Below are 14,818 nucleotides of genomic sequence, written 5' to 3' on the forward strand. Positions count from 1 at the left end.
TAAAGAATCTTGAATCTCAAGGATGATGTCGAGCAACAGTGATATTGCCATTCAGGAGGCATTCCGACAGAACATATGTCATTGACAGCAATTAATCTGGTGAGCTGAAGCAGAAGACATTGATGCGAGCCTCTCAACCGCTTCATCAGGCATACAATGCACATATTCTGATTCATTAGAAATCTTACAATTTACCACCCCCCCATTTCAAGCCATTTCCCTCCCAGAAGATACACAAAATGCGACGGGGATGGAAGACAGAACATTCATAGCCGAGGCCGCAGGCGTTAGAAAGAATACCAATATCCGCGAATCTGAAGCATTACACGCTATCAATATCGAGCAGAAGCTTCTTATATTCTTGTATATTACAACTCCTAGTGTGAGCTATCAGAACGCTGCAGAGATGTTTCATCATTCATTAGACACAATATCCAAGTGAGTATAGTAGTAATAATAAATAAATAGACTCACTAAGAATGTTATAATAATGATTTTTATAGGGTGTTTCATGAGGTTTTGGAATCGCTCTGCGTACTCTACGAGTATTATGTCAAATTGCCCGAATCCCCGATGGAATATAGCAAGAAAGCTCTCGGTTCAAATCCACATTATTGGCCGTTTTTCAAAGGGTGTATTGGAGCTCTGGATGGCACTCATTTACCTATCTCTATTCCTTTGAATCAGCAATCTGTATGGTGAAATCGAAAAGATTGGATATCTCAAAATGTTCTGGCTGCCTGCGATCATGATATGAAACTTTCTATATATCTACCCCGGAATGGAAGGATCTTCTCATGATAGCCGGGTTATTGCGCAGGCACAGAAAAAAGATCAATTTGAAATGACATTATCTGATGAGTCCTGCTGCTTTTTAGCAGATGCTGGCTACTCACAAAGATCTAGCTTGATGTTGGTTCCATATTAGGAGTTCAATATCATCTAAAGGAATGGGAAAAAGCGAATTCTCAACCTGTCAATGCCTCAGAGTTGTATAATCTTCGTCATGCCAGTTTGCGAGGTGTAGTCAAGTGAGTATTTGGAGTGTTTAAACGACGGTTTCGAATATATAATCAAGCTTGAGATGGATTCTCCATAACCACTCAGATTGACCTGGTTTTCACATTGGCAGCAGTTCATAACTTTATGAATCAGTATAAGGAAATGGATGAGGTTGCTGAAGATGATGAGGATTCTATTAGTGAGGAGGAAACAAGAGAAACTGCAGGGATTCAACAAGAGGGTAGTGATGAAATGATGAAAAAGCGAGATAATATCGCTGCGCAGATGTGGAGGCAGTATAACCAAGATAAAGACCTGAGATATTTGGATCTTGAAAAAGCAAAGGAATCATGCTATAACGTGAATACGGAATTCGGCCGTCAACCTTTCAATTCTCTGGAAGCAACTTCTGAACCTCATTTAAAAATAACCCCGTTGCTCGTTCAATATCACCTGGCTGTTCAACACTTACTTTGGCAGTTGCAGAATCCCTTATAATTTCCCTCAGAGCATCAATACTGTCAACAAATTTTCTTTTAAGTGGTCGATTTCGAGTGCCTGAGGTTTCAGTTGACAATCTTATTATTGATGATTGAGATGAGTTTATAGAGGTTTGATGAACTGCTTCTGACAATTCTACAACAGATGTGGGTGTCAATTCCTTCTCAGTTTCAACATCACTGTCATTCTCATTCATTATTTCTTCTCTTCTTCTTTGCTGATGAGTTTGATATTCTATAGCATAATCACCTGTTGCCAAACGACTGTCAAGCAGTTCACCAGTGATTTCTGAATATGAAGATCCTTGATGTTGAAATTGTCACATATCTGGATGTCGATTGAAATACACACTTGTAACCTCGATATCGTTGATATATGTCATTTTCTCTTGACAGAATGACCATCCAGATATCTGCTGTTGATGCTTACACCACAGCTTCCATATGGTCTTAATCTTCCGCCATCGATTATCACATATATCTTTGGTAATAGATTGACTTGTATGCTGGCTAACAGCCTCAACAATTGCAGGCCAAACGACACTTTTGTAATTGCTGTTGTCTGTTTCCAAACCCCATTTTTTGGTGTCAATGAACGTATTGAGCATGGCAAGCTCCATGGCAGGGGTCCAATCGGTTCGAATTCGGGCGGCACGCCGGGCTCGCTGGGAGGCTCGCTGGGTGTATGGCCGGGAGGGTTGGCTGTACAGCCTGGAGGCCGGCGGGGTGTATGACGCGGAATCTCGCTGGGTGGATTGGGTGGCTCGCGTTGGGGATTCAGGCCACTGGCTCTCGCGTTCATCAAGGTATTGTAATGCCGGATCAATCTGAGACTCATTAAGATCCATTTTTCACTGATATTTGGTGTGAGGAGGTAGTAATATAGTGGAAATTTCAACTGCTACACGTCCGCTGGAATGGCATGATAATCATCATCATAAAAACCATGGGTAAGTAATAAAAGTAATGTCAAAACGCCAAGCAGATTACTATTCATATAGGGAAAGGTGGCAATATTGAAGGTTTACGCCGTCAAAAGGCAAATATCCACTTTCTGTACGGCCCTGGCACTGTACGGAAAAAATCACCGAACAGGCCCTAAGTATATCCCAATATTTTTTTAATAATAAAAATCTCTCTCTCATTCTCTTATAATGTAGATTCGGCGGCTCCATCATGACACATACTTGTGAAAGCAGCCCAATAAAACTTCGACTAGGTATACTTTCCAAAAGGAGCTTAGTGATGATTTCAAATTAACCCTAATTTACAACATTCTATTCTTGCTTCTCCTCAAGTTTCTCTTGCTTTCCCTTCTTCCCTGCTCTAGACTTCTGATATTTCATGTAGTTCTCGCATGTTGTTCGAGATGGAGGTGGATAATGCTTCTCCTGTTTCTGTAAGAGCTACGTCTTTCCAGGGCTGTACGCATGGCACTTACTATATCTCTGTCTGGTGGTGGAAAGTGGCTGTTCGAAGCATCAGACTTGTTAAAATTAATTGTAAAGTACCGGTTGTCTTCATGGATGACAAGGTAGACACCTTTGCAGCGACAGTCATTGAAATAGCTACGCAGCATACGCTGCAGCGTGCCTTTCTGTCGATAACGCATCTGCACAAGACTACTGCGCTCAGTCCATGGCTTCTTGACACGTTTCGAGCTTGGTGGTTGCATCTTGTGGCGTTTGATTCCGATGAAGATAAAGGATCTGGGACTTGCTGGTTATCACTTGACACTATGGGAAGAGCTCTCAATTTATAGCTACAGGCGAGTGCGTGGTTCATTGAGCCAAAAGGCGCATTTTAAAAGTGTACTTCTGTCGAACGTCATTTGGAGCGATCAGTCGTTTTGCTTCGGGCGCTTGCACGCGCAGGCCACGATTTGCAATCCGAAACCGTGGTCCTCCCCATTTTGGCTCGCTTCATCTCGGCCACGCGATCCGAATTCGTGGCTGGAAGAGCTCGCCAACACCCGAACGCTGAGTGGAGCGTACTGGATTATCGGTGCCAAATATGCAACACTAAAAGATCCAAATGGCATCTCCACCCATTCTTTATACTCGTCATCAATAGAGCAACCTCGAGTCGGGCTTCTCAAAATCAACTGTCTTAGCAGGGTTCGAAAGGGTTGATATACTCTAAAACATGGCCTCCGTTCTCAAAATAGGCCTTTCATTTCCAAAAATCTAGAAATCTAGTAGGTCCATCAGCTGGTGGTTCTGCCATGATTTCTGGATGGTGGCCGCATTCTTAGTGGTAACGCGTAACGCTGCAAGTTGTGGATGGGTCCCATCTGCAAACTAATAGGCCACGAATATTGCCCGAATACCGTGGCCCCTTTCATCCAAAAGTGTACGTCTCCTGCTCGTCCGCAGTCGGAGTCGAATTGAGAATAACGGAATGTGGATAGGGCAAATCATTTTACAATGGGGCCCCGACCTGTTTTTATGAATAGGCCACGAATCTTGTCCAAATACCGTTGCCCCTTCCGTCAAAAGTGTACGGAGTACTTCTGCACTTGTGCTCTGCGTCCCACCAATTCAGTTTCACGTGATGTAGATCTTTAGATCTCCCTCCGTCTCGTTACTGGAACCAACCCTTACTCTCAGATTACTCTCAGAAAATTTCAAATTTCACCCGCAATCTATTTCGCTTGCAATCCATCGCCATTCCGCTGGCTTGCTCGCCATCCATTTCGCCCGCAATCCTTTTGATTCTCCTACATAGCTCTCTGGCTTCAAAGAAGCCGCGAATGTTGCCACGTGTGATTTCTTTCAATAAAATTGCAAATGACTGGGCTTCCTTGAACTGATGATTCTCAGCAACTCTTGAGATATCAGCTGGTAGCGCACTGCAGCGCTTTCTGTTGTTGTTCCCCACTCAATATCTCTGTGTTTTTGTACTGAGGAGTAAAAGCACAGAAGTATTCTGAGTACAGCATTGAAATGAGATGATTACTCTGTCAGTAAGAATAGAGGGTGGTGAAAGTTAGAACTGAAGGGCAGGGTCATCATTCAAAATTTTATAGAATTGTCGAGAGGAAAACATATTCATTTTGGGCCGTGGGTCCTTGGTCGCCACAGGGCCACAGAAATCGGTTCAATGGCCTCTGCCGTCCACAAGCCAGCATGGCCACAAGTTGGTCGCCTCTGGGCCTACCAGGTCCGTGGACCGCGATCCATGGACCCGTCAGGCCTATTGGCTCCTGCCTCCAGCATGGCAACCTAGGTCACTGGACCTACTACACATGTCCTTAAGCACTGGCCATAGTATCCCTTCCCTTGGTCATTGTGCTAGTGACCACATGATGTAGTCCCTGGGATTTTGTCAAGCTTCTTCTGCCCCTGTGCCTCTGGCCTTATTGGACTTCGGCCCTCAGGTTTGTACCCTAACCGGCCCTCTGTCAACTGGATGAGCCGCATGGGCGGAGAAGAATAGAATGCTGACTACTCTTCCTGATGGCCCCATTGCCTAATAACGTAATTCCCAAGCGAGCGAACCACCAAAACCACCGTATCCCAACTAGTTAGGTTTCAATTCGAATTATCTCAACGCAACAACGCTTAAGTTACTTACCCATTCTGCTGCCAAAAATCATCTGTATTTGACGGAAGATGGAGCATGGCATGCTTGCACCCAATTCCCGTGGCACGCGCATCATAGCTCCTCACGTGACTACACCGACCTCAGCAAAGTGGGGCTGGCTCTATATACCTTCAGTCCCCCGTCTACGCTAATAGTCCCCTTTCCAGACAGACGAGGAGTGACCGTGAAAGACCGCACCATTTTACGGACTCGTAGGCTGCTAGAGACAGTTTCAGGGATCGGATGGATGAGGGCGAATTGAGCAGGCTCGGAGAAACAGCCCCTGCCCTCCACGTTTCCCATTGATGTATGGCTAGCGATGTTTACAAAATTTGACTAACTTCCATCAATTATTGAACTACAACAGAAAATCAAACAAAGGCCGGTCCTGCGCCAGACATCTTCATATACAATCACCACGAACATGGAAGCAGAGGAGATCCGTAGAAACCGGCCTCACGCGGTGGGACCAAAGAATAAATACCAACATATCCCGGAACCTCCGATTTGCCTTGGACATCTGACCAGAGACATACATCGAACGCTGCGGTATCGAACCCCAATTGTACGGCTATTATTGGTATGAAGCCACGGCGGCGATAATCACGCCATCCACGTCCAATCCCACGCCGAAGGATGACCCATCGTTGAGAGAGTAGCTGCGTGGCTGCGGTTCCCTTGGGATACGGCGTCGAGTTCCGCAAAGGGAGGGAGCTGAACGGAACGTGAGCGTTTTGATGCGGGTTGAGAGAATGAGAACGGAACTGTCCTAGATCGTCTCGCCATTTCTTGTTCTCCCAGTTGCCAGTGCATAGCTTCAACGGCCCTCCAGGGGATGGACATCTCCTCTGCAATTTTCGCCCACATTTCCGACTTGAATCTGCTTGCTCTGTCAGTAAGGAGCCGGTTGTCATCAGATATCACGCCGTTTCCACCTTTCATATAATAGGGCCAACTTGGTCTTGCGATCCTCGCTCCACTCACTCCGTCTCTCAAGGTAATTCTGGTAGTGCAGGCGACAGCTGAGTGCACTTCGCCCGGGGAGTTCCTTGCTGATATCTCCCCACGCCATTCCGCGCTGCCGAAGCTCGATGATCAGAACATCTTCTTCTGGGGACCATTTTGGCCTTTTTTTGTCCGAAATTTGGCGTGCTTGGGGGCTATCGCTCTGGACGTCAGGTGCCCTTGGTTTGGGTGCTATTGGTTTGTTTTGGGCTAAGTTTTGAATTGTAGGCGCCATAGTGAAAACTGCGGCATTTTATGAGGAGAAAAGGGAAGATCGAGCGAGGGAAACAAAGTGGGAGGAGGGCTGGCTTTATATGCCTTCAGCCCACTGGTCTACGCTAATTGTCCTCCTTCGAGAGCGGATGGGAAGTGACTATGAAGGACCGCGTCGTCCACACCATTCATCTGAGCTACGGACAGTTTATTGATCGAGCATGCTCGGAGAAACGGCGCCTACGAACAGAGGGAGGTTCCTCCGCACTTCCCGTTGATGTATGGCGCGATGTTTACAAAATTTGAGTAAGTTCCGTCAATTATTGAACTACGACAGAAAATCAAACAAGGCAGATCTTGTGACGGATAAAAGGCGAAGTCATGGAGATTCAACGTTAAAACAAGCAGTGTTGCCATCAGGAACAATTACTGACAAAGAAACATGAAAGAGAAACGTGAAGCAGAAAATATCTGTCCCAGTCCACCTCGCGAGAACGTCAACTCGGAGCTAACGTCTCGCCAGACAAACAGCAGAGGGCCTCCCAGATTGGCCATTAACATCAAACTTTCCATTATACAAGCATAAAACCGAGACGTAAGAATGCGTTGGGTCCGCCAGGCTTCCGCGATGGATCAAGCGTTGTGAGCCTGGGAACTCTCCGCAAGATCCTCGAAAGAGTCAGTGGGGTTGGCAATTGCTCGTGCCCTGGCGTAATTCTTCACCTTTCCCCTTTCTTTGCTGGTTTTGGCAACCCAATTCTCCACATCAGCCACTGCGTCGGTAGGCGACTGCTTGCGTTCAAGCAGGAACGATAGCAGGATCTCAGCTGGGCTGAATACCTGGTCCGGAACCTTGGCGGCAAACTCATCCGCAAGTCGCTCAATTGTTTCATCATCGAACTCCTTTCCTGTAGTGCGCTGATCCCCATCTGACCGCTTGAAAACCGTGCAGAAAAGACGAGAACTCATTTTGTGATCAGCGAGCTGAAACAAAACCTGTCTATCCACGCGGCCAGGGCGGATGAGTGCGTCATCCAAACGCTCGATGTGATTTGTCGTCATAATCAGCAATCGACCTTCCTGCGAAGACACGCCATCCAGGGCATTAAGAAGCGCGGACAGAGATACATTTCCATGAGACTTGCTCTTCTGTGAAGGGCCTACCGCGGCCTGGCCAGTGTTTTTCGTCGTTTCACTGTCTTCCGTTCGTGCAGTACTAGCAGCATCGATATCTTCTAAGAGAATGACACAATGCGGGGGAAGCTGGGCAAACAAACTGCTTAGGCGGCTGTCGTCGATGCTCGAAAGATTGAGTACATAGATATCTAGCTCAAAACGCCCGGCGACAGATAAGCTGAAACTGGACTTCCCGGTTCCAGGAGGCCCATACAGCAGGAACCCTCTTCGATAGGGAATCCCGCGCCTTGCATACCAGCCCCGAGCTCGCTCGTCCAGGAAATCCTCGATATCTTTCAACAGGGCCGTTTTCTCGCGCTCATCCATGATGACTGTCGAGATTGGTCTGATGTCTCTTGCCTTCGCTTTCCTCCATTCACCATCATGATGCTCAAAGACTGTAGTCTTTCGCTGGATAAGTTTAAGATACTCAGCTCGGCAATCACTAAGGAGTGCTCTCAGGATTTGCGAAGATCCGCCGATGCAGGAAATGGAGATCTCTTCCTTGGTCTCTTTTGCCACGCACTGGAACCGGAGCAGATGGTTCTTGTACACGAATAAGAATGATCCATTCCAAGGTGAAAAGCGCAAAGGTTTTTTCTTGTACTCATTTGAAAGATCATCAGCATATGCTCTTCTTTGCATGCCGCCGATACTTGCGAGAGAGGAGCGAGCCTTATGGGCGAAAGGCTGGGTGGATACCCAGGCGATGAGCATGTCGTACGCTTCGTTGTAGTAGGAGACGTGGACGGTCGAAGCTGTCGATGGTTAGAAAGAGTTATCATTAGAGGGAAGAGTCACGAACTGAAATAGGTCTCCATCAAGTCCGTCAATTAACGGACGGCATATCTACCCAAGAACAGGAGCATGCTGCAGAAGCACAGAAGGTGAGCATAGCTGTTCAGGTCACTAGCTACGAGTTGCTGAATGGACGCAGAGATGCCGGTGAAGCCGGGAAAAAAGACGTCCACAATGGAGATTTGGGATGTGGCAGTGTGGATTGGCAAAGAGCCAGCATTGTTGAATGGGTTCATTCTGGAACAGTGGTGCTAATAAATGGTGCGATTGATACACAATAAGTGTTTTTCAATTGGGATGAAGGTTTTGCAGGGAAATAATTATTCTCTTTTCTCACAATTGCCTCAGGACTTCGGGGGGAATCGCACCTCCTTATATGGCAGTCTATCAATACTTCCCGGCAGATATTCTTTGTGTCTTCCGCCTGTACCACGTGGATACCGGAGGTGGCCGTCGCTCTCCCAATTTAGGGATGCATTAAACTACGCTGTAAAATACATGGTCTTGATCGCTGAGGCTTGCCATTTTCTGCTCTGAGCAGCGGATGGTGCAGCCATCGAGACCCCTGGTTGGGGTTGACATTCGCCAATGTCCACGTATGACTTTGCGTTGCTGATTGCATCTCGTCAACGTACGGAACGGAGTTTTGCAAGGCCTCGATGCCGATCTTTTGCTCTGTTTGGGGCCCTGGTACAGCTCTGGATGAGTATGTACGTCGACAAAAAAAAGGACATACAGCCTTGATATTTTGACCTGCTGCACCGGCCTTGATCTAGATTTTCTAACTTGGGGCTGGCGGATATCAGAGTAAACCGATTGGCTGAAGTGGCGTGGGCTGCGCTTTGAAATATGCGGGGTTGTCACATGCTGTTGATGCTATTGGATACACAACAATTTCATTTGTGATAATTGGAGGGCTTGCGAACCTCAAAGGACTGAAAGCCTATTTTCTGGCCGCCACGGCGTGATAGCTGGCGTTTAATGAGCTAAAGTATGTGACTGAACGCCTTTAGCCACCGTAACTTTTTCCCATGTATGTACCGAGAGAGGTAATGATGAGCTTCCAGAAGTGGGCGGCCAATGCCGCTTCCTCCAACTTTAAAGGGGAAGATGTCCCCTCCCCCAACAATAAATATCTTCTAGTTGTCTTATACTCATCAGACGTCACCAATAGCTAGATTTTACAGAACCTCGGAATGAAAACCATCCGTTGCGAGGACGTCGTCCTAGCCATGGCAGATCAGGCTGAAAGGTTTGTGCCATGTCCGTCACATTTGCAAAAGCCCCAGACCTTGCGAAGACCCAAGCCGAACAAATCACCCAGTGGACCCAAAAGCTGATCGATGCCGTAACGAAGATTCGACAAGATGCACAGGCTGCCGCAAATGTGTGCCAAGAACGCCTCCAGGTCACAATTCGCGAGCTTAGCACGCGTGGGAATGCAACAAAGAAGAAGATCTTAGAAAACAATAATCTGGATACATCGCGAACTGTAAAGGCAAACTTCAGGCTAGTGTTTGGGCCGCCAAAACACTCGGAATACTGCAGCAAAACCACGAAATATGCAATGGAATCCAATGCTGTGAGGATTAAAACAGTTCGTGGGCTATGCGAAAGTTATCCCGACGCTGTTATCACCCTATCAACGAGCTATCCTACCAAAGTGTGGACGGAATCAAGCGCGGAATTATTTGACGGTCTCATAAAGGTGTTGAAGAAGGATGCGGAGAAAGAAGTAGGGGTGAATTGGCCAAGCGAGATTTTGGATATCATGGATGCGCTTGCAGAAGAAAGGCCGATGTGTGACGAGTTCAAGGTACTTCGTGGTATGTTCACCCTCTTCCCACAATTTCTTCTTCACTGACAGATAGACAGACAAAATCTCTCAGCGTCAAGAGATTAATCCCCCTTCCACCTCCTTGCCCCGTCATAGACAGTTGAGACCGATGGCAAGTGTGTTGGCTATTCTGCAGAGCGAATTCTCACCTACGATGAGTGAGCCAACGTCGTCCCCAGTACGTGGGAATAAGAGCTTACTAGCCGGTATAGATCAGCTGCCGAGCCTACAGCAAATAGGATTAACAGCACCAGTCTTCTATCAGCGTATGACAACCACCATTTTTCCCATTTTAGAAGGCATGGCTAATCAATGGATAGGGCAATGCAGCCAGGCACGATGTGGTGTTCATGTTTTGGCTTCTTTCCCATTTCCATTGTCGACTGTTCTGGAGCGCCGTTCTGAATGGTTCAGATAATTGCAATATATCGACGGCGGGGGCATTTGTGTACATAAATCCGACCTCTATTGGTAGATCGTTAGTTGCGGTACATGAATATTTTGAAAGGCATTTTCTTACCTCTATTCTCCCGGAATGGTGATTGTGGATCTTCAGGCTTGCGTCTTTTTGAAGGATAAACCGTACTATGGTAAGTGCCAAGTTGGTCCCGTCCAGTGCTGGAGCTAGTTGGCGGTCCAAAATTGGAATTTTTATGTGGGCCGTCGCGCACTTGTTCCCGAAGGATAACACTCAGGATGTTTCTCTGACTATATGGTGCGGAAATGAGGATGGATACCGTGTCATCACTGCGTTCGGGATGCAACCTGCTCCGTTACCCTAGAGCTTGAAGTAGACGCTGGCAACCCTCACGTATGTGGTATAACCGGCGGGTACTGTGAACGGTTTGTAGACTGTTGTTGGATGGTCGTGGACTTCATGCGTTGCGTAGTGTTCCGTGTCTTTATTGTATATCGACAAATAACGGCCTTTAAAATATATAGTCCTATCACTGTCGGTCGGCGGAAAATAATGGGCCGGGATATCCTTTTCCTCTTTCCCGAAGAGAGCGTCGTCACCTGTCTAGACATGTATGTGAATTAGATACATAGCGATGAAATTAAGAGCCGTGACAAAACTGTGTAGCTGGACTTACCGCCATAGCCAAGATACTCTAGATGGACCTTGCTTCTCTGTACCAACTGTTAAAGACTACTGCGTATCAGCGATCATGGGGCCAAATGGTAGAAGGGAAGATTCGATCTCTATTCACCTGATATTCGGAGAGGCGCAGATGAAACTGGATGAAATCAGACACAATACAAGCCTTTCTTCAGTCGGGGTCGAAACAGAGTAAGATGGATAAATTTTGATAGTGTTTGATGTTACGTACAAAGAGAATCGTGAAGAATCGTGAGGGGTTCTGAGATTTAAGTAGGGGGTGTGACTTGGTGGGGGTTGGCATTTTGATGGGCCCTGGATATTTGCTCAACCGGATCCAGAAGCATGTAAAAGATAGTTACTGTTTCGATAAGATTGTCCGATATCCAACGTGTTACTCTGTCAGGCATACATGCAGATAATTCTAGAAGGGACATCTTATACTGGAAAAGCCAGCGTCATATGATCTTGCCTGGTGACCAGGAATAGTAATTTTATGTTCATTGAGCCGAAGTTGCACATGGTGGCTTGCATATTTGCTGCATGAATGCTACTAAAATTCATACAAGCCCTTCTACCGAATAATTTCCAGAAGTTAGAAATGCTATTATCGGGAGGACGTTCCAATAATCATGGATTATCAAACCTATGCACAGTCTCAGTCTCTGACATGGGGGGAATCTTCGACTTTTCCTTTAAGAGTTAAATTTACACGAGCCTACACTTAGAAGGAAAAAGAAATAAAAATATTTTTGCCATTCGATGGAACAATGGCAATGGCCCTCAAGCATATCCCAATGAGGCACCAATTCATGAAGGGAACTGTAGGACACCAGCAGTTGGTCTTTCAGTTGTAATTTTCGCTGACCATCAACCTGGAATTTTTGCACTCACATGAAAAATATCCCAGTTCACCAAGACCCAATCAAGCTACTTTGTGCTGCGAAAAATTTGGCTGAGGGTTTTGGGAGCCTAAGCATCGATCACCCAAAATCGAGGAGAGAATTTGCAGAAGGCACAGGGTTGGTCCACTTTTATTTACGTTTCAGGGTATTTGCCTGCAAGCCAGCGATTGGTTTCGCAATAAATACAACATTAAAACGCTTGTTACTCCGATATTCTGATCAAATGCTCCATTATGCAAACATTAGCCATAGGCCGAACACAAAAGGCCCCTTCGCAAGCTGCAAGGCGGCAGAACAGACGAGATCACAGAGCAGAGAGACAGTGTTACAGTACATAACCAAAGAAACTTGTGGAACTCGAGTGAAGGATGCTGGCGCTGTGTGAGCTGTTTTTGGTAGGTCCCCAACACAAGGAAAAAATATAAACCGCAGCCCGAAAGCCCCCATATAAAACTTCATAGGCCTATTGTTCATTGTAAATTTCACGGAGAACTATGATGAAACTTTGGGATTCACCCTCTTGGCGCAGGGCCTCCTTGGATATTTCCAACGAGCATCCCGCTTTTAGGCCCCGCGATCGAAAGCGTGGCCTGGTCAGCCTGCACACCTCAAAAGCATAGGGTCATTTTATTCTTATATGCGGTCATCCTGGTCATTCAAAAGGTATGAGGATTTTTACAGTACTGTACAGTAGGCTCTAGGAAATTCTCATTTTTCCATTTTGAGATCGACTCAGAAAGGGGCCAATTTTGTATTAACCTCTATTTACCATGTTATGCTACTAAAAGGAAAAAGGAGCCGAGTCTCCGAATTAGGCTTTGTAATGCTGCTCTTTTCTTGCTACCTCTGGCATAGAAGCATCTGCAAGGTTGTCTAACAATAGGCAACTACGGAAAGATGAAATACCTCATCCGACCAGATAGACAGCATTTGGTTTCAACTTCTCACCCCATATTAAACCATGGCTCATGTGATAATGCCCTGCCGCTGCAAAGCTCGAACAAGGAATCCAAGAAGGACCATTCGAAAAGTGTGACCTTGTTGGCTGCTGTTGCCTTCTTCAAACCAGACGCCTTTTGCGAGTACAGGATTCTGGAGATGCTCAGCCATACCATAGAAGCATTTTTTTATCTCTGTATCTGGGTTTATGAAGGAATTTGGGCATTCTGTGCTGTGGAGGTCCAGCCAATAAGCAGTTGTAAATTGAGTGGCAGAAAAAGCACCTATATAATTGTGCCTTGGCGGCCAGACGAGGAGATACCCTTGCCATAGACAAGCGGCGTATCGCTAGGTCTGTGCACCGTCATTCCTCTCAACTAGCCAATCACACAAGAGTGGGCAGTCGACACTCCAGGCAGCAGTGCTAATTTTAGTTCGCGCTCCCATCCGCCCTGACGTGTTAAAAATATATTATCACGTGATCATCTTAGTGGCACCAATTCTGGACTCAGGCCGCTACCACCAACCTTTTCGCTGATTGGCTTCCAGCAACCAACGGCTGGCCCTCAGCAGCAATCATTTCCAGATGAGCGCCTGAAATGCATTCTGGGATCCTGCGCAAAAGTTAATTATAAGAACCTCTGCCCCTTCTGACCTCGATACATACTGGCATGATAAAGGAGCTAAAATTTTATGATTATGACCATATGCCTAGTTCAGTGACCCCCAACCTGTCTCGCAAGCGTCAGTATTCTCAGCCCCATCCATCCGACGGGTCGCGATTTCGGAAAAGGCAGAAGCTCGACGCGTCGGCATCAGCATATTGGGATAACCTGTCAAAGATTTGGTTAACCAAAGATGCATTAGAGGAGTTGGATCGAAGAAACAGCCGCCCGAAACCACCCCAGAACCATCATAGACCTATCACTCGACGATTTCACACTGAGTTGAAGAAGCGCTGTAATCCTTCTCAGTTTGCTCCGGCCTTTCTCCGTGATTGTGCACCCGCTTGTTCAAAACAGATAAGGAGAGTTTCCAGATTGGGAGGACCTGACCTAACTGACCTTAGAAATGTACGTAACTACAAATCCATGCAAATGCATCATTGCTGATAATATTGCCCAGTATCCTAAACCGGAAAACTTCCTCGAAAAAGCAATGAGCTCAAGGTCCCGGAGTAGAAAGCGACGCGCAGGTTCTCCTCCATCAACAAGCGCAGATACGAAGGGTACCACCAAGTCCACGAGCACCACACCCTATAATCGTAACTTCCAACAGAATCTAATTGATCATGGCGTTTACCCTGACGGATATGAATATCCCGATGGTCGAATACCAGCAATGCCAAAGAACTGGGAGGAGATCAATGAAACATTAGCTCGACCCCGACCCTCCCTTTCCCCATCGAAGTTCTCCGATGAACATTTCCGAAAATTCAAACGAGCAGATACCCACGCATCTAAAGAACAACCGGTCACAACGTCAGTGATTCCTATCATCGAAGGTGATGTTGATGATCCCAAATGTGCCGGAGGGGGATACCCGCTTGGAAATCTCGCCCCCTTAACTGATGGCGCACTGGCTCAGGCCAAGCCAGACCACCTCTACGGTGCGCGTCCTGAACAGCTCGATCGCCAGATACGCAATGAACTGAGCGATTATATCATCCCATCAACACAGGATGACCTTCCGATGGTACCGAATTTCTTTTTGGAAGCAAAAGGGCCCGATGGATCCTTGGCTGTGGCTACACGGCAAG

General features: G+C 46.6%; 6 protein-coding genes across 6 annotated transcripts in view; 3 read left to right on the forward strand and 3 right to left on the reverse strand.

The window, feature by feature from the left end:
- Positions 1 to 250: 250 nt before the first annotated feature.
- Positions 251 to 3,264, forward strand: HCAG_02884 (predicted protein; the record flags this gene model as incomplete). Its single annotated transcript, XM_001542663.1, has 9 exons — positions 251 to 438; positions 504 to 693; positions 907 to 1,031; positions 1,203 to 1,362; positions 1,744 to 1,784; positions 2,035 to 2,230; positions 2,389 to 2,452; positions 2,504 to 2,558; positions 2,853 to 3,264. The coding sequence occupies 9 exons, from the start codon at positions 251 to 253 to the stop codon at positions 3,262 to 3,264; spliced, it is 1,431 nt and encodes a 476-aa protein (XP_001542713.1).
- Positions 3,265 to 5,177: 1,913 nt separating this feature from the next.
- Positions 5,178 to 6,327, reverse strand: HCAG_02885 (predicted protein; the record flags this gene model as incomplete). The annotated part of the gene is made up of 3 exons (XM_001542664.1): positions 5,178 to 5,423; positions 5,624 to 5,976; positions 6,072 to 6,327. The coding sequence occupies 3 exons, from the start codon at positions 6,325 to 6,327 to the stop codon at positions 5,178 to 5,180; spliced, it is 855 nt and encodes a 284-aa protein (XP_001542714.1).
- Positions 6,328 to 6,938: 611 nt separating this feature from the next.
- HCAG_02886 (predicted protein) lies at positions 6,939 to 8,515 on the reverse strand (the record flags this gene model as incomplete). The annotated part of the gene is made up of 2 exons (XM_001542665.1): positions 6,939 to 8,239; positions 8,335 to 8,515. 2 exons carry the CDS (start codon positions 8,513 to 8,515, stop codon positions 6,939 to 6,941), a joined length of 1,482 nt encoding a protein of 493 aa, XP_001542715.1.
- Positions 8,516 to 9,540: 1,025 nt separating this feature from the next.
- Positions 9,541 to 10,534, forward strand: HCAG_02887 (predicted protein; the record flags this gene model as incomplete). Its single annotated transcript, XM_001542666.1, has 3 exons — positions 9,541 to 10,105; positions 10,217 to 10,274; positions 10,447 to 10,534. 3 exons carry the CDS (start codon positions 9,541 to 9,543, stop codon positions 10,532 to 10,534), a joined length of 711 nt encoding a protein of 236 aa, XP_001542716.1.
- A 360-nt stretch (positions 10,535 to 10,894) lies between these two features.
- Positions 10,895 to 11,519, reverse strand: HCAG_02888 (predicted protein; the record flags this gene model as incomplete). The annotated part of the gene is made up of 3 exons (XM_001542667.1): positions 10,895 to 11,133; positions 11,211 to 11,256; positions 11,448 to 11,519. The coding sequence occupies 3 exons, from the start codon at positions 11,517 to 11,519 to the stop codon at positions 10,895 to 10,897; spliced, it is 357 nt and encodes a 118-aa protein (XP_001542717.1).
- A 2,698-nt stretch (positions 11,520 to 14,217) lies between these two features.
- Positions 14,218 to 14,818, forward strand: part of HCAG_02889 (predicted protein) — a gene marked incomplete at both ends in the record, with an annotated part of 2,125 nt that continues 1,524 nt past the window's right edge. Inside the window, one exon of the mRNA XM_001542668.1 lies at positions 14,218 to 14,754. Coding sequence (XP_001542718.1) covers positions 14,218 to 14,754 — 537 coding nt within the window. The remainder of the gene's footprint in view (positions 14,755 to 14,818) is intronic.

This window comes from Histoplasma capsulatum, genomic scaffold (genome assembly GCF_000149585.1).
Source record: "Histoplasma capsulatum NAm1 scaffold_2 genomic scaffold, whole genome shotgun sequence".
NCBI classification, from domain to species: Eukaryota; Fungi; Ascomycota; class Eurotiomycetes; order Onygenales; family Ajellomycetaceae; genus Histoplasma; species Histoplasma mississippiense.